This window comes from Stegodyphus dumicola, chromosome 8, assembly GCF_044657685.1.
Source record: "Stegodyphus dumicola isolate Sdum_Otavi_A_Nest chromosome 8, ASM4465768v1".
Taxonomy (NCBI): Eukaryota; Metazoa; Arthropoda; class Arachnida; order Araneae; family Eresidae; genus Stegodyphus; species Stegodyphus dumicola.
This window is the reverse complement of record NC_140775.1, coordinates 110,911,378-110,939,036: the sequence shown is the minus strand read 5'-3', so window position 1 is coordinate 110,939,036 and position 27,659 is coordinate 110,911,378. Positions and strand designations below refer to the sequence as shown.

General features: G+C 33.0%; 1 protein-coding gene across 2 annotated transcripts in view; it reads right to left on the bottom strand.

Annotated features, from left to right (window-relative positions):
• Positions 1-459: 459 nt before the first annotated feature.
• cm (AP-3 complex subunit carmine) overlaps positions 460-27,659 on the bottom strand; it is a 93,846-nt gene continuing 66,646 nt past the window's right edge. For both annotated transcript variants that reach the window (XM_085822274.1, XM_085822275.1), the window contains 3 exons: positions 20,235-20,285; positions 7,206-7,274; positions 460-691 (listed from right to left, as the gene is read on the bottom strand). In XM_085822274.1, the coding sequence (XP_085678400.1) occupies positions 626-691; positions 7,206-7,274; positions 20,235-20,285 (186 nt within the window). In that variant the 3' untranslated portion in view covers positions 460-625. The remainder of the gene's footprint in view (positions 692-7,205; positions 7,275-20,234; positions 20,286-27,659) is intronic.

Sequence of the window (27,659 nt, the reverse complement as noted above, 5' to 3'; positions counted from 1 at the left end):
AACAAACCAACTGTATGTCTAGAACTACACCATGATTTTGTTTTGGAACACTGCTAAGAAATTCAAGAGGAATATGAAAGCTAGTGTTTAAACCCTACATACATTTCAAGTTAAAGAAAATTGCAGTTATGTTCAGGGCTGAATTAACAGTTAAGCAATATACATACATGCTTAACCCATCAAGGTAAAGGGGCACCACAAGAAGGTCCTTAGGAAAGGGAATACCAAAAAATTTTACATTCCCGATTTTACCATGGAATGCATGCAGCTAAACCTAAACCAAAAACAAAGGGAGAGAAGGAATGAAAGAAAAGCTTGCGTAAATATATGTGAGGGCAGCAAAATCTTTTAGGTGCTTAGGGCCTGTAAGAGTCTTAATCCGGCCATGGTTTTGTTATATACAGCTACAATTTAGGAAATCTGAACTATGCAAGGTAATATATACTTTGAATAAAATGATTATTCTTTAATATAAAAATAATTTATTGCTTTTCTTATAATAAACAAAATTCTTTGAACAAATATGAGTCATGATTATAAGCATATATATACAGAAATCAATAAAAGTATGCAAAATTAACAGTTAATCCTTTAGTTAATGTAATAAGAAATCTCTTTAGCAGTTTCATATCCTAACTTGGAATCTTCCAGCTTTGGTAACATATTTTACACCTTTGAAAGGTTTATATTTCTACAGAAGAGGAAGAAAAGCATTTCATTAGAACCATATCCCATGAATAAAATACTTTAATTTTCATCAAAATACTTTCATAGCATAATAAAAAAATAACTTAAATATATTTCCTTGATATTGTAATATCTTGTTATTTAATAAATAAGTATAATTATTGTTGAAGTGGCAATGACATATTTGTATCAAACCGTTACTCAGCAACGAGAGATATTGTTTTAAAAAGATTTAGTATTCTGAAGATTTTACAGCTAGGAGTAGTATTAAAATTTTGCCACTTAAGAATTGTATAAAATTTGTCTATCACCGAGAACTAGAAATAAAATTTATGTTCTACTAAGAAGATTGTCTGTTTTGTAAATTACTGCAAAATACATTACAGTCTTAATAAACTGGAGGTTCCACCGAGATCCTGGAAATTAGGAGTGCAATTATCAATTTCGGTGGTGCTGGTCTCCTAATCTCAGAAATTTACTGAACTTTTTAGAACAAGTTTGCTAATACCAATTGCCAAGTTTGTTTATTTCAAGGAGAAATGGATGTAAGAAGTCTGCCGTTTTAAAGCCAGACTTGAAGCGGATCATTTTTGAATGATAAAAGATAACCTTTGGGTTATCTTTTGTGCTTCTATAACTTGCGTCCGAGCAAAAATCTGTCAAAACAGGATACTGCTGATCTCTGAAGATAAGATTAACTTTTGGTTTTCTTAAAAAAGCTTTTATTGAATTTTAATACTTTTACTTTGTTTCAGAATTATACTTTATCGTGTAAGATTTTGTTTAAAATAACTGACACTAAAAATATTCAGCTTAAATTTATAATTGATATTTGTGGTAAAGAAGTATTTTAAAATTATTATTTATGCTTTACTTTTATTTGTATTGAATTTTTATGTTGATAATTGATATGTGTAAGCTATCCCGGCGTTTATAAAAAAAAAAAAAAAAAAAAAAAAAAAAAACTGCTAGCTGAATTTTGAATTTGTTGCCAAGCAGGTGCGTGAAAAATAAGTAGCAACGTCAAACTGACGTAGTGTGATTTGATTATACTGCAGAATTGGCAAGAGTTTTTTTTCTTAGTTCTCGCCATCCAGGCGTGTGGTAGATAGTAACGTTATCCCAACGTATTACAGATTGTATATTCTAAAAGTTGAATTGCCAAACTGGCAAAAATTGTTTTTGTTATCGCCAACCAGGCGTGGAGATAGATAGTAAAGTCATCAAACTGACGTGGCTAAAATTCCATTGTATTGCCTAACTGGCAAAAGTGTTTATATAGTTATAGATAACGAAGCTCGTGAATAGTGAGTTAAAACGTCAACCCGACGTAGTATTATAGTATTTTGTGCCAACCTGGCAAAGTTGTTTAAATAATTCTCTCCAGTTGGTTGGTGTGAATTTCGTATTTGAGAAATTAAGTCTCTCCAAAAATTATATATTTTTAATACAAGTACGAGCTTTTAGATTGTATTTCAAAAGGAAGCTTATTTAAGGTAACTTGTGTCAACATGTCATTCTTAGCTAGGAGTAAAAAACAGGATTTAAAAGTACTAGCAGAAGAGTTAGGTTTAACCGTGAAACCTGAATTTAAGATTGCTCAATTGCATAAACTGATTACTGAAAGTCCCGATTATGATGAGGAATTTACTCGAGAACTACTGGCTGCAATTAGAGAAGAAAGGGAAAGAAAAGAAGAACACGAAAGAGAAGAAAGAGAAAAAGAACGCGAAAGAGAAGAAAGAGAAAGAAGAGAAGAACACGAAAGGGAAGAGAGACAAAAAGAATGCGAAAGACAAGAAAGAGAAAGGGAACGCGAAAGAGAAGAAAGAAAAGAGCGAATTAGAGCCTTTGAGCTACAGAAACTTCAGCTGGAAGCAATGGCTGCCACAGCACAGCCGGTAGAAACTACGCAGTTACCTGAGCAGCCTTTAAAAATCAGAATTCACGATGTCATGCCACGTTTCAACCCTAAAGAAGATGAAATAAGTTTATTCCTGGTGAATTGAGCGTCAAGCTAAAATAATGAATATACCTGCTGAAAATCAAGTGACTCAACTTATTTCATTGCTACCTCCTGACATTGTTCAGCTTATTGCTAGAGAACCAGAAGCGGACGCGAAAAAGTATGAATATGTAAAATCTTTACTGTTACAACGATTTAAATTAAGTGCGGAAAAATTTCGACAACTATTTAATAAACTCCAAAAATCTACTGAAAGTACTTGGTATGATTTCTACTATGAATTAAAAAATTATTTAGAAGGATGGCTTAACGGATTAAACATTAAAACTTTTGAACAGCTAAAAGATCTCCAGCTGGTTGATCAAATAAAAAAGCGTACTTCTCCTGATTTCAAAGAACATTTTATGGATCAATGGACAACCATCATTTCACCTACTGAAATGGTTAAGAAAATTGAAGATTTTGAAGATGTGAGAAAAACAATAAAACCGAAATTTTCTGCCAATCAGACTGAGAAAATTAACAAAGGATCATTTAAACCGCGTTATAATAATTTTATGAAAAAAATAGAGCATCCGCCTCATTTTAAGCATTCTGATAGATGGGATGATTCAAAATACAAGAAAAGATCATCAGCAAAGGAATCAGTTCCAAAACAAAAACCAAGAAAATTTATATGACAAAAGGTATCGACCACGTTGTTTCGAGTGTGGATCATACGAACATTTTAAGCCTCAGTGTCCTTGCTTAAAACCAAATGAAAAGATAAATTGCGTATCTTCGAATGATGATTTGTTAGAGACATATACAATTAACGGTTTAGTTAATGGGCACGAAATGCCTATTCTTCGAGACACAGGAGCCACTGTTGATGTTATTTCTCGGAAATACATAGATAACGCAAAAATGACTGGAGAACATGTCTGGGTACAATATCTTTTAAATGACCATTTAGTGTGTCTACCGTTAGCGGAAGTTGAAATTAATTGCGAACTTGGTCATATAAAGACAAAGGCAGCTGTTGTTACAAATGATCTAGGCAGATATGTATTGGGTAACAAAACTGCCCAATTGTTCAAAAGTAAATCATTCTTAAATTTAGAAAAAATAAATGCAGTTTTGACACGATCTCAAGTAAAAAGATCTCATGAAGATGATCGAAGCAGAGAAATTGAAATGGAGAAACTAGAAGAACTGAAGTTTATTGAAACTGACGAAGATATTTTACCTCAAGCTGATGAGGAAGACAAGGAACTTAAGAAAGTGATTAATGTTAATTCAAAGGAATTAATTGAATCTCAGCATCAAAGCAGAGATCTAGCGTCATTGCTTAACGAAGCTAAAAATGAAAATTCCAGCAAGACTAATGGTTTCAAAGTAAAAGAAAATGGATTGTTGGTGAAAAGGAAAATAGATAAAAATGGAAATGAAAGGGAATTAATTGTTATTCCTGAAAAATATAGGGATCAAATAAAGTCATTATGTCATGATAGCACATCAGGACATTTAGGCGTCGTCAAAACTAAAGATAGATTAACAAGATACTTTTACTGGCCTAATTGCTATAAAGAAATAGAAGAGTATGTTAAAACTTGCGATCCATGTCAAAGAGTGGGAAAATCTAATGATAAAGCCAAAGCACCTTTGACTTTAGTACCAATTATTGCAGAAGTATTTTCAAAAATTAACTTTGACGCATGCGGTCCTTTACCAATAACACCGAATGGCAATAGATATTTAATTACAGCTATTTGTTTAGCTTCAAAATATCCGGATGCTGTACCTGTTCCTAATATTGGCACAACGTCAGTAACTGAAGCCATGTTACAAATATTTAGTAGAATGGGTTTCCCGAAAGAAATACAAACTGATCAAGGTACCTCCTTTATGAGCAATCTAGCCATAGAATTTGTAGAAAAATTTCGAATAAAAGTAACTAGAAGCTCAGTACACCATCCGCAGAGCAACCCTGTTGAAAGATTTCACCGAACAATCAAACGAATTTTAAAAGTTTTATGTATCGAAGTTATTTATCCCTGAGTTTATTTATCCCTGAGTGGGAGAAGCAAGTTCCCGCAGCTCTATTTGCTTTAAGAACAATAACGCATGAGAGTACGGGATTTACACCTGCAGAATTAGTATATGGTCGAAATCTTAGATCGCCTGTAACATTATTATATGAACAATGGATGAGTTCTGAAGACGAAGGAAATAATGTTGTTGAATACGTTTTTCAATTGATAAATCGGTTAAAAAGATGCAAAGAGCTGGCTACAGATAAAATGCTGGAAATGCAAACGAAAAGAAAGGTGTGGTACGATTGTAAAGCTATAAAAAGAGAATTCTCTGAAGGGGATTTAGTATTAGTTGTAACAACGAATAAACCAAACAGACTAGCAGTTGAATGGAAAGGTCCTGGGAAAATTGAGAAGAAATTATTCGAAACTAATTATGTTGTGAGTTTCGAAGAAAAAAATGACTTTAACCAAGTCTACCATGTTAACATGCTAAAACCCTATCATAGACGAGCAGAATCGGTTAACCTTATGATTACAGAAGATCAATCTGAAATTGATGATATGGAGGAAAATTTCCCAACAATTGACTCTAAACCAACATTGTTCGATTTTGAGGACATCAAAGAAAACAGCTCCTTAAGTGACAAGCTAAATGAACAACAGATTCAAGAATTGCATGATATGCTGTTGAAGTTTTCAAAAATCTTTTCTAATAAACATGGAAAAACTCATTTAATAATGCATGATATTCAATTAACAGAAAACACCCCAATCCACTGTAAACCATACAGAATGTCTCCTAGACAACGGATATATTAAAAACAGAAATCGATAAAATGCTTCAGCATAAAATAATTGAAATAGGAGATTCAGATTACACTTCTCCTATGATTTTAGTAGAAGTAGCAGGGAGGGATCCAAGACCTTGTATCGACTATAGAAAATTGAATAAATTGACTAAAACACAATTCTTCCCCTTGCCTAACATCGAACAACAAGTAGAAACGGTAGCAGGCGCAAAATATATAACTCTTTTGGATTTAACAAAGGGATACTGGCAAATACCTTTAACACCTAATGCTCAAAGATTAGCCACTTTTGTTACAAGTTTTGGCACATTTAGACCTCTACGGATGCCTTTCGGACTTAAAAATGCACCATTTTCATTTAGTAAAATGATGGCCGAAATCCTTCACGGTTGTGAAAACTTTGCTGTTCCATATTTAGATGACGTGGCAATCTTTTCAAACACCTGGGAAGAACATCTAAGTCACCTGAAAGCCGTTTTGTCCAAAATAAAGGACGCTGGTTTAACTATTAAACCAATAAAATGTAAATTTGCTCAAGATAGAGTAAAATATCTAGGACATATTGTAGGTCGTGGTATAAGAATGCCAAGTGAAGTGAAAGTAAAAGCTGTTCTTGATTTTCCAGTGCCATCCACAAAAAGTCAAGTCAGATCATTTTTAGGATTAGCGGGATATTATAATCATTACATTCCCATGTTCTCATCTATAGCAACACCTTTAAACCTTTAACAGAAATTTTGAAAATAAACTTAAAGAAACGGAAAATAAATTGGACAGAAGAGTGCACAAAAGCATTTGAAGAGCTAAAGGAGAAACTGTCTCAAAGGCCTATACTACATGCACCTGATTTCAATAAGGAGTTTATTTTGCAAACTGATGCTTCAAACTCTGGTATGGGTGCCATTTTAGCTCAAAAAGATAAACGAGACAATGAACATCCAGTATTAAACCTCAGTAAGAAGTTTACAGAAACTGAGAAAAAGTACTCTACCACAGAATAGGAATGCGCCGCCATAATATTTGCTGTAAAGAAACTTCGATGTTATTTAGACGGGAATGTTAAATTCCTCATCATGACCGATCATAATCCTTTAGTTTGGCTCAAAAATAATGTGAGTCTAAATCCACGACTTATGAGATGGGCACTGGTACTACAAGCCTACAATTACACGATCGTTCATCGAAGTGGTAAAAACCATAAAAATGTAGACGCATTAAGTCGTACTCCCTGGCCTGATTAAATAATTTGTTTCTCTATGTAGATAAAAAAAATATTTTGTTCCTTCCTCTCTTCCTCAGTGTATCTTATTATGTTATATCTTGTATTTCAATTCTGTGTTGTGCTGATATTATTGTTTTAAAAAGTGTAAACTTTAATTTATAAAAATATAAATTAAAGTTTATCTGGAGGGGGGAGAGGTTGTAATATCTTGTTATTTAATAAATAAGTATGATTATTGTTGAAGTGGCAACGACATATTTGTATCAAACCGTTACTCAGCAACGAGAGATATTGTTTTAAAAAGATTTAGTATTGTGAAGATTTTACAGCTAGGAGTAGTATTAAAATTTTGCCACTTAAGAATTGTATAAAATTTGTCTATCACCGAGAACTAGAAATAAAATTTATGTTCTACTAAGAAGATTGTCTGTTTTGTAAATTACTGCAAAATACATTACAATATTCAAAACTCAAAGAAATATTAAATTTATGAAAATTCTTACCTCTCCATACATATCTAGACGATTAACTTTCAAACCAGACACAGCAAGCTGATTAATTGTAAATTTAATCTGAAAGTTAAAAGAAAAATTTATGCATATACATAAAGAGTGCATGCACACACGTACACATGTATAGTGATTATTTTTGTTACATGCAAACAGTAACATATTCACCAAGCTAAAACATTAAGAAATTAAATTGACAGCCAAAGAATTAAATCAAAAAGCTTTGCTTTATAAAGGTTTATATCAGATTTTAATGAAAGTTTCCTACCACCGCAAATATTGTCTGCGTAAACAGTTTGCGTTGGTGTGTTTAATCATATTTTGTTAAATGATTTTTGACATTTGAAAGAAAAAGACTCGCTTTGGAATACTGTGTTGTGAAATTTGTTAAAAAAATATTATTAAATACAAGGTGTCTGAAATGGGACTACCATGCTTCCAGATTAGAACCATCATTTACTTCCAGTTCTGTTACAAAAAGTCAGCTACAGAATGTCACCAAATCATGTGTACATATTTAGGTACTAATGTTGCATCATATGATAATGTGAAGGTTTGGTACCAAAAGTTCAAAAACAAACGTATGGCACTCAAGTAGCAGAGTGCTCTGGCTCGCCTACTGATGTCGATGAGGTCTGCCTGTGAGAACTTGTATGTAACCAATTAAGAGTTTGCTAAGGAGTTAGACGTTAGTACCATGTCCATTAGTCATGCTATGCATGGTGTAAACTTGACGTACAAGTTCAATCCCTGGGTGCCATATAAGCTGTCTCAAGCAGATAAGGACAGACGTGTTCAGGCCTGCACTAATCTGCTTGAATATCGATGCAAGGCCAAAATTCTGGACTGGATCGTCACTTGTGATAAAAAGGAGATTTACTTCAACAACACAGGCCAAAAAGGGGGTTGGTCTATTCCCGGCAAGGCTGTTCGCAGCATTGGAAAGCACAATTTGACTAACAAAATGATCATGCTTTGTACCTAGTGGGATTGCTGTGGTATTATCCTCAAAGATTATCTGGATTGGGTGGTGATTACTACCTGCACTTAAAGTAGTGCTTTCACTTTTTTTTTAAACTTTATTAATAATACATTTTGGTGGGAAAACGTTCATTACAACTAGATATAAAGGTACAGAGAAATACAATACTAAAAGGGGGGGGGAAACAAGATGTAAAGACTAAGATCTCTAAAATGTTTCTACCAGCTTGACAAAACAACATTAATAATTTTCAAAGTAATAATATTAATAATTGATAATATGATATGTTCATTTGAAATTTTGCTGTTGGCCTATTAATTAGCAAATAAAATAGAGGTAGTAATATGCCTAATACTTTATAGATTCAGTGTGTGTTACATACACCAGTTACTGAATTTTATCAAACTATTGGTGCTTGTTGGAGAGAATGACAAATATCTTTATGAAAATACTTACAGGAATGGGTCTTAATAGAAATGGTACTTCCAACTTCCTAAGAAACAATATTTGACATGTTCACTCCATACCATCAGGAATTATTGGTTGCTTTTATTGTAAAAAGCAAAGATAGTTCAAATTCATTACTCAAATCTCTGAGAATTTAATATTTTAGAATCATTTCTGACATATGGCTCTTACACATTATTTAATTTACAATTAATTTTATTTTGAATAATTTTTTATTGCTCTCTATATATTATTTTAGTGACCGGTAAATCATAAGTTGTAAATTATTACAGAAAATGGAAGTTGCATATTTTATGCATGAAGTTAATAAGTGGAATAAAATTTAAAATCAGAAGGCGGCTTCATTTAGAAATGAGATCTCCTTTCCATTCATTTAAAGTACACGGAAATTTTTTCGTGTGTGGATGTACAGCTATTCTATATCATTTACATGGCAGATACATTCTAATGGTGGATGGGATTGTGTAAAAAACAATTCCTGATATCAAAAAATAAAATTTGTTATTATTTATTGTATCTTTTTAAATGACATTGCTTTCATCATTTGAGATATGCACAGGCCGTGTAATATTTTGTTTTACATTTTTGGGTTTACTGGATTTAAAAAAAAAAAAAATATTGATGGCAGTGACTTTTTTTTTGGGGGGGGGTGTATATGTGTTAGTTCCTTGTATAGGTCCTGGTAATGAGCCATGGAAACAGTCAAATCATGTTGAAATGGTAAAGCTCATTCTAAGTAATAATCTTGTGTTGTAAAATTGTTTCCAAGTCAAGCAAGCCTTCAAGGATTAAATCTGCTGTTATTGGACTTCCTTTCTCATCGTCATACTTTCTTTGAGGCTGGTGAGATCCTATAAAACAGTAATGAGCAGTTTTTGTTTAGTTTTGTTATTATTTTGTACTGTGTAACTCTGAAATCCTGTAAAAAGAAAATGCAGTGTAATTAACTTATTGTGTATAGTATTTTGCCTTTTAAATCATAAGAATAATTTCTAAATTATTCCAGACTAAAACATGATTTTTAATTTCTTCTAACTATTTATTCAACTTAATTACTATAGAAAAAAACAGCTATATATTTTACACTGAAAAAAATTCAGCTGGTCAATATTTTCCTTCTTAGTCTATAAAAAATGGACAATTACAAATGAGACTTAAATTTGTTTTTCAACAGAAAATATTAAAAAGATACATATCTTTGGTAACTATGCACAGTCCTGCACCACGATCACTTAATATTCTTCTCTGCAACCTCAAAAATGTTCATAATGAGTTATGAAAAGCACTTTCCTTAACTCTTTACAGAACTGAAAGGAAGTCTGCTTATGTAACTGTGAGATGTGGCCATCCAAGATGGATTAAGCCACAAAAATAAATTTGAGCTGTTAGACAGGTAACTGTAGCAGCTATAGGTCCTCAGAAATTACACGGTTAATGAAATATATGTGGCATGTTGGGAAACATCTATGTGCTATCTCCCCCCCCCAAAATAGCATAATTTCTCATTAATTCTAACAAAAATCACAATGATGAGATAGCAAAATAAACAAAACTATATTAAGATGTGCCTGATGGATGCAGTTTTCTAGCAAATTGTGTGATACACATTTAATTATGTGAAAAATTTACTTTACTCCACTACATTCAGGGCCAAGATTAGAAATTTTGACATCTAACTATGAATTCTAAAATAGCACCTTTCATGAGACCTATTAACGTGCACTTTTTCGGCTAGTTATAAAAGATTTTTTTTTTTTTAAATGAAAGGAAACCTTTATTTGAGACAAAATGATGAAATTTTCATTTTCTAAACTTAGATTTATAAGAGTAGTTTTTGAAAAATATTTAATTTGGTCTATACAAAATTTTCCTTTGTTCATCATATGTTATTGCAATTTGTTTATATGATAGGGATGACTCCCTTTTTATTTAAGTATACTGAATTAATTTTGATTTGAAAATAATTGTTTAATATCCACCTCACCATAAGGTAAAATCAATAACATTTTTAATGGAATTGATAAATTAGAAAATGTGAAGAAACACAGTCACTAAGAAAATGTCATAAGGACTTTTAGCTTTTTCCTTTACCATAGCAACAGATATTTCTATAAGCATATGTCTTGTCAAAGATTTTCATACGTTCACCTTTTGGGGAAGGGCAGCTTTGAACATGTTTTCAAATTGTAAAATTATATTTGTTCATATAATTTTCATATTTTGCTACATGCTGAAGAATTACTAGTTCTACACATGACATGTGCTATAGCTGCAGTTTTTTAAAATAAGAAAGAGAATTTCATGAAAATAGTTTCAGCACTTTAGGCCAAGGAATAATTAAATGGATAAACCAATTTTTATCTAGCTTCCATAATTGAAAAAATCAGTTAGCAAAAGTTTCTGTACTAGATGTATATTACATGGCATTTTAAAACATTTTAAAATTAATTATAATATACATTATATCAATTAAGTATATTCTTAAAAATAAAACAAGATTAAATTATTAAAAAGTACAGACATTCATAATCCGGACCTCAACGCTACAAAGCTTTCTGTGCATACGCATAATGCGTTTACGCATGCGCATTTAATGTATAATGGACGGTATAAGCTAAGCTAAAATTATCTAATTATCTATTTCAGTTAATGTTGCAGATTGCGTTGTTCCTTAATCTTCTAACTGAACCCGGCTTATTATTTTTTGCAGACTGTAAGAGCAATTTTATAAAAGTAAGCTTGAACTTTCGATTATGTCAAATAGAATTTCCGATGCTGGAGCTCCCAAAGGATCTAGAAAACGAAAGTATGTTTCGATGTCCATCAAACAAAAAGTGGAATTGCTACAAAAAATGGATAAAGGCATATCCTTTGTTTATCTAACCGTTCCGAAATCTGTTTATCAATTTCACGCTGCTCTGCGCGGGGGGGGGGGGACGTCGCGGCACGCAGTGAACTGGAAGTTGATCTGTCAGCACTATCGTTACCTTCAGGGCAGATGTTTTTATTTTATTCGGCTTATAATTCCCTACTAAATGTAGTATTTCATCTTGATGTACTCCGTCTTTGATATGATTTAAATCAAATTCCTCGTCAATATAAATATCACGAATACAAATCAAATAGTTTTCTTTCAATCAAATAGTTTCTAATTTCGACTATGCGTAATGTATGCTTTACACATGTGTGCATTTAAAGAAATTTTTAATAAAGTAAGCAAATAAATATTAAGCTTTTTTTTTTTTGTAAATTTTGATACGCTTTAGATCATAATTGCTCTTTATTTCAAGAATTACGGTTTCATATTTTAAATTTTATATTTTCTGCATGCCATCTTACCAGATTTAAACTGATGATCTATAATCTGGGAAAACCCCTAATCCGGAATCGCCAAAGTCCCGACGAGTTAAAGACTTTTGACTTTACATTTATTACTTTAAGGTTTAAGCTATCATAGTTATATTTATTTCAAAAGATAATTTAAAGATCTTACTGAATATCAAATGACGACAAAGCTCAACTCAATAGCAATAATGCTGATAATGTAATGCAGTGCCTCTAATACATACCCTGGCAGCATAACATAATGTTCATGTAATAGCCCACAAATTTAGAGACTTTAATTTCAAATTTATCTTCAGGTTTTGTGATGATTTGTCATGCTTTCTATCTAAAACTGTCTTATCTTTAGTCTTATCCTTGAATTTAAATTCAAGATTTATGTTTTGATTCCTTCTATTTTTTAAATGTTAATGCATATTTGTATTTTGCTTTAACCCTGTGCTCTAATAAAATATTTCAAACTTTTCTCTATAGATTAGAAAAGATGTTTCATTTATACTTTAGTAGAAAGCCCGGCGGCCATATGAAATGACCACTGTTCTAGATATTACAAATTGTAATTAAAATGATTTGTGCAAAGGTGTCTGCTAATTTAAACTGAATTACTCAGGGCAGGCAGCGAAGACGCCCCTTTGCTTACTGCCCCATGAGGTTTCCCCCTTCTATTTGCTTAATTGCTTAAAATAGAGTGCAACAAAGGAAACTACTGGCGGTACATTTCTTAAGAGCCACCGCTAGCTCAATAAATAAAGGTGATTTAAATAATAAAATGTTAATTCACATGTCAAAGATCTCTTTTTACACAACATTTCTTGTGTAGATAGATCTTTCCATCATTTTTAGGCTCGCCTTGCAGAGGACCCTCAATTATTTTTAATAATTTTATGTCCGTTCTTTCACGAACTCTTGAACAGGCAACATAAAGTTGACCGTGTCCAAATGCAGGTTCAGGTAAAAAAATGCCAACACGCTTAAGCGTTTGGCCCTGAGACTTATTGATGGTCATAGCAAAAGCAAATTTTACAGGAAATTGTCTACGTCTCAATTGAAATGGCAACCCTGTGCCGTCGCAACTTCACCCCATTGGCTAGTACAGTTACACAAGCAACTTATAAACTATTGGCGACAAACAGACACTTAAGCTGCATATATATATATGGGGTGAAGTAACATTATCTCCTTCGAAATGGCTGGCTCCCAGGTTTAGCGAAGCACACCGTTGGATTCTGCAGGTCCGTGGCACGCCATTTTGACCATTCGCGTCTTCGTAGGTCTATAATTAGCTAAGATATTAATTAAAAAATAATTTTCCCCTATGTTTTCTGTACATTTTCCGCTTTCTTTCTTTGGTTTTTCCTATTACAGGGGTTTTGCTATGTGCCAAATTCTTTTTTCTTGAATATCTACGGAATGGCGTCGAGTTGAAATTTGAGATGCGTATTTTCGGATTCAAAAAAATTCTCTGAATCCATCGATACCATTCTCATCTTCGTATGACTTTAATCAGCCGAGATATTACTTAAAAACTGCGGAAACGTTAATTATCGGGCTCATTTTTCCGAGTGGCAACTATAAACTATCGCCGACAAACACTTAAGCCGCTTATATATATAAAGATATTGAAGCTATTTGAAGACAATATTAATCCTGATAAAAAGCATCATGCCAAGCTGCAATTTTCTGTTAAAAAACAATTACAATTCATAATTTTGCACAATTTCTTTTTGCTAACATTATAAATGAACACGCTGCTTCAGTTTTTTTATTTGATTATTTAACCCTTCACGACGGGCACCTCTGTTATCATGGCATTCTCTTGGGACGACACATTAACTGGATGCGTCGTCCTGTGGGGATGGGCAATTTATGCCGCTAAGCCTAACTTTGGAAAAAAAATTCGTATAAATGAAATTTGTCATCCAATTTTTTCAATTTTGGGTACATTATGAGAAGAACATTCAGGTAGTTGTCAGAATTAATTTTAAGCCCTTATTATCATATTTTCCTTAAAAATTTTATAAAATACTCATTCTAGAATAATATAATTTTCCCCTTATACCACAAATAAATATATATGTAAAAATATCCAAACAATCGCAGATTTTATTTAACACAACACACAATTAAAATTAAAAAATATTCAAACTGTCTTTCATAAAAATTCAACGAGCAAACAACGAAAAGTAAGCAATGTTTCAAAATGGGACAGTTTGTGTGTGATATTCTTTGAAACATGGGTGTACACAAAGTCCAACGTTGCATTAGTCACAGAAATATAATATCTGCTGCTATTTTACTCAGCAAATTTGACTCATTTAGCATTTGTATATGTTCTAAAATCAGATAGTGCTTTCGTTTTGTCATAAAAAAAAAAAAAAAAAAAAAAAACTTTCGCTAAGCGATACAAAATACTCGTCTCAATTCCGGAAAACTCAAAGAGTAATAAAAAAGGTCTCTAATGATAGAACATCTACTCCACTATAACCGATAAAAAAATAAAATAAGAAAAATTAATAAATTAAATTAAAAGTATTCCAGAGCATCGAGAACATGTTCATTTGTTTATATAAAATGACCCAGTAAGAGCCATTACATTACTCAACACTAACGAATTAGGGATTGTGTATATTCTAGGTTTAGATACTGCTGTCGATTAAAAATATTCATCTTAAAGCACGAAAAATCTAAGAGCAATAAAAAAAAATCTCTTATGATAGAACGGCTATCCCATTATATCGCAAAAATAAAAATAAAAAGTACCTCAATGCAGCGAGAGCACGTGCATTTGTTTATATCAAATGATGCAGTTAAAGAGACATTACATTGCTCAACACCCATCCACAAATCTCACTCTCATTCCGAAACAAAATACCAAAAATAAAAATCATTGCATAGGAATGAAGGTAAACATACTAAACTTTCAATATATTTCCCCATAAGAGGCATACAGTTACATCTAGCGGCAACAAAAAATATTAATTAAAAGTTCTATCTAAAAAATCAAATGTGGTACGCCCGGCCGATAGAATGAATTACATGGCAATTCAAATATGACACACCCGGCCGTGAGGTAATGTTCGCTGCTGATGCACATATGACACGCCCGTACTGAACGGGTTAAGGAGTACCTAGTTTAAGGAGTAATAGCTGCTTCAGTATTAAATTGGATATATACTTCAAAAGAATTGTCTTATAAAGAAAAGAATAATACTGTCTGCATTGACTTTCAGTGTATTATAAAAGTGTGAGAAGTATGTGTCATGAAATTATCTCCGATTTGTAATTTAGTATGAACTTGTAGAGACAGTAGACATTTTTTTTTTTTTTTTGGAAGCAGGAGCGATGAAAAAATGCAACCCCTTCACCATGAATTGAACCGCGGACCTCTCAATTGCGCGCTGAGCATGCAGGTAGAGATATTAGTTATTTTATTTATTTATTTATTTATTTATTTGAAGCAGGAAAGATGAAAAAATGCAACGCCTTCGCCGGGAATCGAACCACGAACCTCTCAATTATGCACTGAGTGTGCAGACCAGCACACCAAGAAGGCAGGAGAAATACCTTATAAACTTCTGAAATTAATTTCCCCTATTTCACATTTTCTTAGCTACTGCATCTTTCACTGCTTATATAATGAGACAGAATGTCAGATTTTTTTTAAAACATTTTTTCAAGGAGAGAAACGTGATGATCAAAGGGTGCTATATCTGGGAAGTATGGTGGATGTGGCAGCATTTCCCAGCAATTTCTCTGCAATTTTTTGACGAGCTGCCAAAGCAGCATGTGGTCTGGCATTATCATGATCCAATATGATGTGCTTCCTATTGAACATCGCTGGTCTCTGCTTTTGTTTAAATCATCCATTTGCTGAGAATATTTTTCTGAATTGAGCTTTTTGTTAGGTTTCAACAGCTTGTGATGTATTGGCCTTTGGAAGATCCACCATATATACAGCATTCTCTTATTCAAGCTCAAGCTTTGTTTAGTGGTAGAAGAAGCAAGTTGTCTGGGCTCACAGTATGCTCTTTTCCCAATGGTGTTTTTATATAGGTAATCCACTTTTCATCACAAATTATCATCCAGTCCAAAAAAAGTTCATTTTAGTCCTGAGCAAGCAGAGGAGTGAACATGATGACTCAATCATCAAGGGCATATTAAGCCAGCTGAAGGCCTTGTGTGGTAAAATGTTTGAAGCCCCTAAGAAAATATTTGCTTACCTACATTACTGAAATACAGCCTGTCCTAAAATGTAATACATAATTAAATACACATACTTGATATTATACATATTTTAACAAAATTATTATTTAATATTTTTATTTTAATATTTCTATATTACTTCCTCAGCATATTAGGTTAAAAATTCATAAAAATTAAAATTATATCAAGAAATTAAATATTGTATAGGAAAAGAAAGTTAAACATAAAACTGCTAAATCATTTTATGGAAAATTTTAAAATTAAAATAAGTGATTATAAAATTAGATGGCTATCAAGTAGCAGGTTTAATAACTTTTTTCCTTTACATCTTTTCAGCAAATTCATCAACTATTTTAGATTTATAGATGTTGTTTAAGACTTTCTGTTCCATACACATCACAGACATACAGATTAATTGTTCCTCTGACATCATATTTTTATAAGCAGTTTTTTTACCCTTTTTATGACACAGAAAGATTTTTCTCCAAATGCATTGGAAACTGGAATAGTAAAAAAAGTTACTTAAATAATTTTTACATTACAAAAAGTTGATGACATTTCTCTTGGAATGTGATAGTGTGTCAGAAATAAATCTGTCTTCACTTTCTAAAAAACAATAAAAACTGTTCCACTTCATTATCAAAATAAAAAATATCTCCATAATTTTTAATAAATCTGTTTATCATTTTTACATGGACTTTTTTAAATTCAACTAATTTAAATTAAAGAATATTTTCAAGTTTTCAATATTGTTTTTATATGCAGCATGATTACAATTAAAGTTTCAAAATGCTGTAAAAAAGGAACCACTGATCAGAATGACGTCGAATTTGAACGGAATAATATTATCGAAGTAGGGAGAAAACATAATGGCAGAAGAAAAATAGATAGTTAAAAATTTTAGCAATACATGGCACTGAAAGCATCAGAATATGTAAATGAAAATACCTGTCATGCGCACAACTTATTTCAGTTGTTATAAAAGTGTCGGGCACATGGCTTTACCTCATTTCACTTCTAAGAAGTTCACCAAGACTATCTCAATAAAAGGTCGCGCTTTGCTTCTAAAGCTTTTTTATAAGAATGATGACTGTGCATCAGTAGCTCTGCAGAAGTTCCAGACACTCAAGGGTATGAAAAAGGTGGTCTGATGACGGCCATGGGTCTGGAGAAAATGATTCAGAAATCTGAAAAGACAGGTTCTTTTGATGTGCAATCTGGTAGAGGGAGGATAAAAATTGATTCGACGCCAGTTTAAGTAATGGCCATAGCAGTGTGGGAGGAGTCAAGCAGAGGTGTGAAACCATGCAGTGCACAGAGAATTGCCCGAACACTGTGCATGCCTCTGAGCATGGGGTGTAAAATTCTATGAAAAATCTTGCACTGCTATCTATACAAAATTACTCATGTACAGAAGTTGCTTCCTGTTGGCCTGCCAGCAAGAGAAACTTTTGCTCTACAATTCCTTGCTCACATAGATATGGTCAATGAATGGCTGTGTGGACAGACAAAGCCTATTTCTATCTCCAAGGCTTTGTCAATACAAAGTATTGTCGAATGTGGGCAAGAGAAAATCCATTTGCAAATCAACCAGTACCATTTCATTCTGCAAAGGTTAATGTGTGGTGTGGGTTTACTGCATCCTTTATCATACAGGCCATATTTTTTCGGTCCTGTTACCTGTACTGTCACTAGTAAGGGCTATGAGGATCTTTTGCGCTACCCCATCATTTCAACTCTTCGACAGAGGGGATGTGCTGATAAGATCATTTTTATGCAAGAGGGTGCTCCTTCACACATTACAAATCCAGCGAAGCAGCTGCTGAAATGGCATTTTGGAAATGCTAGGATTATCAGCCGTCATTTCCTTTAGCTTGGCTGCCCAATCACCTGATCTTAACCTGTGTGACTTTTGGCTGTGGAGCTATCCAAAAGATGTTGTGTTCAGTGCTCCAACTGCATACATAGCTAAATTGAAGGCATACACTGCACAACACATTCTGAATGTGACCCCGGAGACACTTCAATCAGTTGTGGAACATACCGTTTATCAATATCAACTTGCTGCAGAAAATGGTGGACAGCATATTGAACATGTTTTGCGCCAGTCTCATGAAAATTAAAAACCGATTTGGCTGCTGCTTTTTATGTGGTTTTCCCCAGGACAATTAAAAACTAATTTTTTCCATCTTATGTGATATGACTTTGCTGCGGTGGATGGGCTTATGTAACTAACAGTATCACACCTGTACAGCCATACACACTGAATAATACAGTTGGTTTAATGTGTAACCTACATCTTAGCCATTGCTTTACAATTCATCTGTTGTTTGCAGTCGAACCCTTTTAAGTTATGATGCTTACAGCTCCATCTATTGCTAGAATTTTGAACTATTTATTTTTCTTCTGCATACATTTCTTCCCGTTTTTGATAATATTTCATTCAAATTTGATGTTATTCTGATCAGTTTTTTTTTACAGTGTTTTGAAACTTAAACTTTAATTATAATCGCTCATCACTTCATTTCTATGAGCAAATTCTGATACTGTCACAAATATTAAAAGAATTAAAAGATAATTTTCATACCTTGAAAGCAATTTAGATCCTCCCCTAGTACAATCAAAATATTTTTTTGCTTTTTTTATGGCCCATGATTCTGTTCTTCAAATGTCATGAATACCACTGCAGTTGCTTCTTTTTCGATGTAAACAGTTCATAACAGAATCATGCTATAAAATTTTCTAAAGTTTCTAATAAATCAGATCTTTTAAATAGGGCATATTCAGCTGTTTGTAGGGATTTGCTAGTAATATTCATTCACATGTCAGGTAAGGCTTCTTCTATACGGCTGCACCAACTTTCAAAGTCAGTACAGCTTTTGCCAACTATCTAGTATCAGATAACTTTTTATTGTTTGTTGTTGTGAATTGTTTTCATTCTTTTTCAGCTTCCGGCTCAAAATCTGCCAGCGATGAAGGGGACAGGGAAAAAAGCAAATAACTTTTGCACAGGCAATAAAATATTGAATGTTTCTGCAACATAACCATGCATTAACTTTAAAGAATGATTGGCACAAGAGATGTATTTAGATTGCACTTGGACTAAATCCTAAGTATTTTCCAGATTGGTTTCCTACACTGTAATATGTTTACCCTCTACAAAGTTTTAATATCTATATCTAATTTTTCTAAAGATAACAATACCTGTTGTACCAAATATGGCACCACATGTTCTTCAATCAGAATAAGTCTTAGAAACTTTTCTTTTACATACATTATCATTTGACAATACTTACTTTATAACTAACAGAAATTACCAATGTATGAAATGTCAGGTGTAGAGATAAGGCTTTAGTAAGTTGATGATTTAAGTTCTGTTATATATGTTATTATATATTCGTTAATGATGCTGATGAATTCTCACAAATACAATGTGACAAATAACTTTATTTTCCTCATCTTCAATTACCATATTTTTAATTCAGTTTAAAAAAACTGTCATATTCACTGAGCTATTCCAAGCTTCCTTGCTCGAATTCAAATTTTCATCAAGATATCTAAATACTAACCCTACTCGAATTAATAACTTCATAAAGGTTGATATACTTATTTTCGACAGTTCTTTCTAAAATTTTTTTTTCACATTCTACCTGTTGCAAGGGAAGAATTGTGTTCATTCATAATTAATGTAACTTACTCATGTTATAAGTTCAGGAAATTTGGATATACTTGTTCAAAATCAATTCTTAACATAGCATTTGAAACAACAATCGCAGGTTTTGCTGCTATATTTCAAAGTAGTAAAAATAGAATTATAATGGTCAAAATGTTAATATGAATATGTGTCTTTTATTTCTTTACTTTACTCTTTTACTTTATTAAAAATTTATTTCCACATATACAGATAATCATAAAATAATGCTAGCTTTTTTATATTATTTAAACTAGCAGGAGACACTGAAAAAACATAAAAATATGCAGTTTTAATTTAATTTTCAATTCTTACCACAAGAAAAGTTAATACTTACAGCAATAGTGGGATTGCATTCTGGAGCACAAAATCCACTTTGTAAAGCTATCTGCAATTAAAATAATGTAATTAATTGCTATGATGCTCCAATTTTTAAATACTAGCTTATAAAATGTTATACAGTCAAAAGTCGTTAATCCGGACTCGTCGGGACTTCGGCGATTCCGGATTATCCATTTTTCCGGATTATAGATCATCAGTTTAAATCTGGTAAGATGGCATGCAGAAATTATAAAATTAAAAATATGAAACGTTAATTTATGAAATAAAGAACAATTATGATCTAAAGGGTATCAAAATTTACAAAAAGAAAAAGCTTAATATTTACTTGTTTACTTTATTAAACATTTCTTTTAATGTAAGTTGTTTAAGTTGCTTCCTTTCATGTGATAATACTTTCTCTTTAATTCTATTAAATAGATGTAATTTCTTGTTTAGTTACAAAGTTCCACTGTTCAAGTCCTATAACTGCTGTGTCGAGAAAACCGACTAATTTGCCAATCGAAATGTTTTCGTTTTCAATAACCTCTGTGTCACTTTCTTCACAATCGGAAGCGAATTATAATGATGAGGAACTTGATTTAAATCATATCAAAGACGGAGCACATCGAGATGAAATACTACATTTACTAAGGAATTATAAGCCAAATGAAATAAAAACATCTGCCCTGAAGATAAGGATAGTGCTAACAGATCGACTTCCCATTCATTGCGCGCCCATTCATTGCGAAATTACGGTAATTGTATCATTTGGGTATGTGACACCCAGGCCCTCATTTCCTTAGTTAGTCAGCATGGCATGCCATCTAAGTTATGATAAAGAAATGGTTGAGAAAGATGCATTTGCTCATTGACAAAAACATGATAGAAATGATAATTCAATGTACAAATATTTATTTTGATTCCATTCAGGAGTGGTTTGTACATGAACGTGATGCAAAGAAAATGGATGAATGTGAAATCAAAGCACTTTTGGGACTTATATACATATATATATGTATATCACAATTTCTCTCTTATCAGAAAGCCTACACTGTAGGTGAATATGTAGCAATTGCTGAAAAATTAGAACCATTAAGGGGACAATGTTCATTTAGGCAATACATGCCAAAAAAACTTTGCCCGCTAGTGGCATAAAAATATTTGCACTGATTGATTCCAGAGTGTTTTATACATGGAAAATGGAAATATATGTCGGCCAGCAGCCAAAGGGGCCATTCCAGTTTGACAAGAATGCAAGCACTATTATAAAGCATTTGATGGAATCATTGTACAAGTCTTGGATGGAATTTGACTGTAGATAATTGGTATATGGGATACCAGATATTTCAGGACCTACTAAGGAAGAAAATAACTATAGTCAGAACTGTGAGAAAGCATGAGAAAGGAATTCTGCCAGATTTTCTAATGAAGAAATGAGAAGCATATTCTTCAATTTTTGGTTTCCAGAAAGAAACAACGATTGTTTCTTATGCACCAAGGAAAAATAGAAGTGTTGTCCTACTATCAACTATGCACAACGATAATAAAATTGACGAAACCACTGCAGTACTGAAAAAGCCGGAGATTATTTCCCTTTATAATCTAGCCAAAAGAGCAGTAGATGTTGTAGATGAAATGGGAGCAGCATATTCTACAGCTAGAGTATCCAGGCAGGTGATACTATGGTGGCCTATGGTGATTTTTTTCTCGATTTTAAATGTTGCAGCAATTAATGCACGGATAATCTTATTTTCTACAAAAGAACCAACTCAGTTTAGAAACAGGCGTTCTTTTGTCAAATCATTGGATTGAAGTTAGTAGAAGATTACTAAAATTAATGGCGGCAGCAAATCATGCTCCCTTTGAAACTAATAATAATAATAATAATTTCAGGAGATTGCAACATAGAACCACCCTCTAAAAAGATGAAAAACATTTACAGAACATGTGCTGAGTGCTCTAAAAACAAGAACAGAAAGACACGGTTTTTGTGCGACAAATGTAATATCAATATTTGTATGAAGCATATGTGTTTAGTCTACCAGAGATGTGCAAAATAACTGTAAGTTAAGCACTTCATTTATTATATTCTTTAAAATATTCTAAAGTTCACGGTGTTTAAGTTAATCCATATTTATATCATTAATGCAATTTAAATCATGTTAATTGCTTTCGGGTATGACATACCATGCGCGTCTTCTCATGTTTGTAAATTTGCCACACATGCTCGCAGGTTAAAATCCATGCAAAAATTATAGCTCAAGATGATATCATAGTAGTAAGAACAGAATCTTTACTTCTCTGATCCATAAGTGAAAACAGAAAGTTCCATATGCCATAATGGAATATCCTAAGAATTGTAACAACTAGACTTGGCCCTCGTCAACCTATCAATGGCTATTACCCCAGGGAGAATTGCAAACATAAGTGATAAGACGAAAGTCATTAGGAAAGGCAAAGTGGTTGCAGCATGAACTCAAGTAACCTGCATTAAACGAACCAGTAGTCTTCAAAAGTGTGTGCCTTCAGAGAGTCTAACATTGTGATTATAGCAAAATGCACAACTAAAAGATGAACAGAGATATGCTGCAAAATATGTCATTCAATAATTTAAAGATGTTTTCTCCTGCTCATCTTCTGATAGGCCAAACCAGTTTGGCACAGCATAGAAATGATACCAGGGGCCATTCACTAGTAAAGCAACATCCGAGAAGTCTACCAACTGCTACACGGAAAGAGGTAGGAAAACTTCTAAAGGACATGCAAGAAAGTGAAGTTATTAAGCCTTCAACATGTCCTTGAGCCTTTCTCATTGTCCTGGTCAGAAAGAAAGATGGTTCAACTAAATTTCGCTTTGGATATTGCTGGTTGAATGCCATCATGAAGTAATACAGCTATCCACTTTCTAAAATTGATGACATTCTGGACACTCTTTCTGGAAGTAAGCAGTTTTCAATGCTTGGTTAAAACAGTTGATATTGGCAGGTAAAGATAAATCTTGATGACTGAGGAAGATGGTACTTACTACCGGACAAAGATTTTGGCAGTTCAAAGTGATACCATGTGGATTACAAAATGTACCAGCAACATTCAAATACCTCATGACATACTCATTACCAGCAAAAAATATATATCTGGATATGATATTTATTTGGATTACATAGTCATCGTCAGAAAAGTTTTCAAGAGCATTTAGAAAATCTTAGAAGGCTGCTTCAGAAATTATACAAAGCCAATTTAAAGTTAAGTCCTGCCACATGTAAATTGTTCAGAGAGAGAGTGACTTAACTTGGACATGTCATCTCTGCTGAAAGAGTATGTATAGATAGAGAAAAAATGTTGGCAGTTAACGCTTGGAGATGCCTTGAAAATGTCCATCAGCTAAGAAGTTTCCTGAGGATTTTTACCTTACTATAGGAGATTTGTGAAAGTCTTTTCTTCCATCACAAGACTCCTTCACAAACTGACAGAGTGCAAGCAAAAGTTCTTGCGAACAAAAGAATGTGAGGATGCATTTAACAAACTGATGGAGGCTTTAATATCTGCAAAAATCCTGACATATCCTCAGCTTGACAAACCATTTATTCTTGAAAAAGATGCAAGCAATGAGAGTGTCGGTGCTCTTTTGTCACAAGAAATAAATGGTCAACAACGTGTCACAGTGCACACGAGTAACAGTCTATTTAACTGAAGAAGGCTTCTGCAAGAATTCCATGTACACTCAGCTTGACAATCTATTTATTCTAGACAAAGACGCAAGCAATGAGAATGCCAATGCATTTTTATCACAAGAAATAAACTGCCAAGAACAAGTTGTAGTGTACTGGTGCAAGAGTGTATTTAAACCAAGAAGAATTACTGCATGATCAGAAAAGAGTTACTTACCATAGTTAAAGCTGTAGAACATTTCCATCATTACTTCTGCGTCAGAAAATTCTTGCTCTGCACAGCACTGACCCGATTATTGAATTTCAAAAATTCTAAAAACCAGAGAGTCAGATGGATACAGAGACTCCAAGAATATGATAAAACTATTCGTCGTATAAAAGATTGTAACATAAAAGTGCCCATGCCCTATTTAGAAGACGAGTAAGATGCCGATATTATTCCAGGGTTGAAACGAAATACCAGCCTTTTAATCTGTCAAACATTAAGTTACAACTTCAATCCAATCTGACCTAGACCCATGGAATGATGAAGAAGCCAAGAAAAAGAATTGGAAGACAGAGACATTAAACACACAACTGACTTAATAATACAGTCTTCAAAAAGGAAACCTATCTGACAGAACATTTCAATCTATAGTTCTATGACAAAACAATATTAGGCTCTCTGGGATTCCATACCTGAAGAGATGTCTTATTTCAGAAGTTTGAATCGGATGACAAAAAGGCATTCCGAAGGCAGATGATACTTCCAAGATATTGGCTACCAGATGTTCTCAAAGAACTACATAACAGTCCAACAGGAGGCCATTTTGGAATAACGAAGACGTTGCACAGAGTTTGAGAGCACTTCTACTGTACTAAGGACTGATGTACAAAAGTGGTGCCACTCTTTAAATTTCTTTGTGGGTTAGAATGGACCGAAGATATGCATTCAAGGTAAGTTACAATGTTAGAATGCAGAAACGCCTTTTGAATGCATTGCCATTGACATCATGAGATCTTTGCAATGAACTGCTGAAGGAAACAAATACATTCTGGTTATCATTGATTACTTTGCAAAATGGGCTGAAGCATATTCTATTCCTGATGAAGAGCAGAGGCAATAATACAGCAGTGAATTTCCAAGTTTGGAAAGCTTCTTCAGTTATGTTCTGACTACAGAATTTTATCTTGGCTGTAATTAAAGAACTCTATTAAGTACTCTGATAGACAAAACTCAAATAACATCTTTACATCCATAAGACGACATGGTAATGAGGATTAATTATACAATCATTAATAATCTTTTGCTGATAGTTTCTAGATCTCAACAAAATTGGAAACAGAAGTTACCTCTGTTCTTACTGGCATACCGCAGTGCCGTCCGCAAGACTACTGACTGTTTTCCATCACACATGCTCTTTAGTTGTGGCCTTCATCACCTTTGTGATGTGTTTTTTGGTCTCCTTCTGGATGTGCGTAAATCGCTTGAAAAGTACATTCAGGATCTCCAGGCATGGTTTGAATTGATGCACAATTTTGCTTGAGAGCGAGTTAACTCAGTGATGGATAAGACGAAGACCCGATAAGACATGAGAGCTACAGGACATTGCTTTAATGAAGGTAACTAACTACGTGTACTTATGAAATCGAATTTGACGGAAAAACCTTTTTTCCAGTCACCCTGGGATGGTCCTTACACAGTCCTAAGCAGGCTAAATGATATCATAGTTTGGATCAATAAGTCATTAAATTCTAAGCTCAAGTCATTCATTACGACAGACTAGCCGCTTATTTTGGCCATAGTACATAGTCCTCAGAGTGTTAATAACATAAACTGTTTTACTAAGACCATGGTTCTATGTGTATATAAATTTATAAATTCAAGAATTTATTCACTGATTTAATTTTTGATTTGCTGTATACTACTTATTGAAATTATTATTTTAGTACTGCATTGATTTTCCTTAGTTATGAGTATGGCTTCCAGGGATTTTATTGCCAGTGACATGTACTCCTTAGGGAAAGGTAATTTCCAGTAATTTTGAGAAATGGAAATAACTGGATATTTCTTGGTGGCCAGAAGAAAACTATATAAGACTGAAGAGAACATCAGTTCTCAGTTTTTCAGTTCATAGCAGACTTTGGAGTATTGAGAGATTTCCATATGAGCTTCATTCTTTAGATGTACTTTCTGTTGTTGTGTTTAACATTAGTAGTAACTTAGTAGTTTGAAGTGCTAATTGCTGATTGTGCTCTGTTTACATAGAGAAGAGCTGTATGAGTACTTTTGTGGAAAGTTCTTGAACTGTAATGTGTTTCTTTTGAGGAAAAAAAATTCTATCAAGTTATCAGGAGTTCTGTGCACATTTAACTCATTATGAACCTATACCTATGCCACAATATATTTATACATGTAAAATCCATTACAAACCCTCTTCTACCACTACAATATTCTCTCTACATTTTAGATTATGTCTTTAAATAGTCTTCATATGCAGATATTTGCATCTGCTCAAAATAGTTGAAATGATTAGCCAGAACATAAAGCATTTGGAAATGTTACCAATTATTACCATGTTCGAATTAGGTACCCAATGGCAGAATTTTCAAACCAATGTAAAGCTGTATACCTTTCTGCTAAGCATTTGTCAAAAGTATCAGCCTGCTATCACCTCCTAAAATCCACATCATGGATGGAATATAGCATAATCCTGTCTTTGATGCTTGTTGATCCCCAATATTAAATTCCAGTGAAGCAGTGTTTTTTACTTTTCACACAACATGATGCTTGCTAGCTGACACCAATCACATTTACTTAGAATCCTTTCAGAACCACATTTTTGTCATCAAGTTCAAAACCTTGTAGAAATTTTGTAGTCACAATACATTCTTGAAATGATTATATGTGAAAATACAGATTTTGCCTCTACTTCTGATATGTTATGACTTATCTTGTACGCTCTAAATATTAAAATGGAATGAAAATATCTTAAACCACAAAAATTTGCCATTCTGAGGATGGAAATAGCTCTAGAAACTTCAGCACATGTCTATAATTATACATATGCTCTGGTCATGGAAGAAACAAGATATATATAGGTGGCATTGCCATGTAATACATGGGTTTACTGAATAAGAACAAAGTATTCAGAATTTTACTAATTTTTCTGGCACTTCAGTTTATATAAGTAATTATGCATCAACTAACACACTAAGGAGATGAAGAATGAATTTCACAATTATGGCATATATCTTTCTTCTTCATACCTACTATAAGTAATGTTGGATGTCTGTTGTGAAAAAAAAGGAAAGGGACAGTTCTGTATCTCCTGTTCTACTGGGCCAATTGACGAAATTCAAATTGTGTTTTTCATGTCTCGAAAGTGCGGCTTAGGCAATCGGCAATTGACACAAAATCGGACTTTTTCTGAAATGATATGCCACTTTTATTCAATATTTCAATTCTACAACTCAAACAATGCCAAATTTTGTAAAAATTGTACGACTAGTTTTTAAAATATTAGCTCCTCAATGTTAACTGAATTTGATATATATTTATAAATATCACTTTATTAAACTTACTATATTCCTTCTTCCACAATTCGAAATTTAGGCTTAATCGAAATATAATTCGCACATTTTTATATGATTTACTTTTAAAATTTGTATTTTTAAATATTTTTATTAAATTCTTAGAAAAACTTTTTGTATTATAACCTAAAAAATTTTGCTTAGAGTAGATTGAAAGGTGCTCCTTAGAGTGCTGCCAAGTTGTTGTTTTATTTATCGCC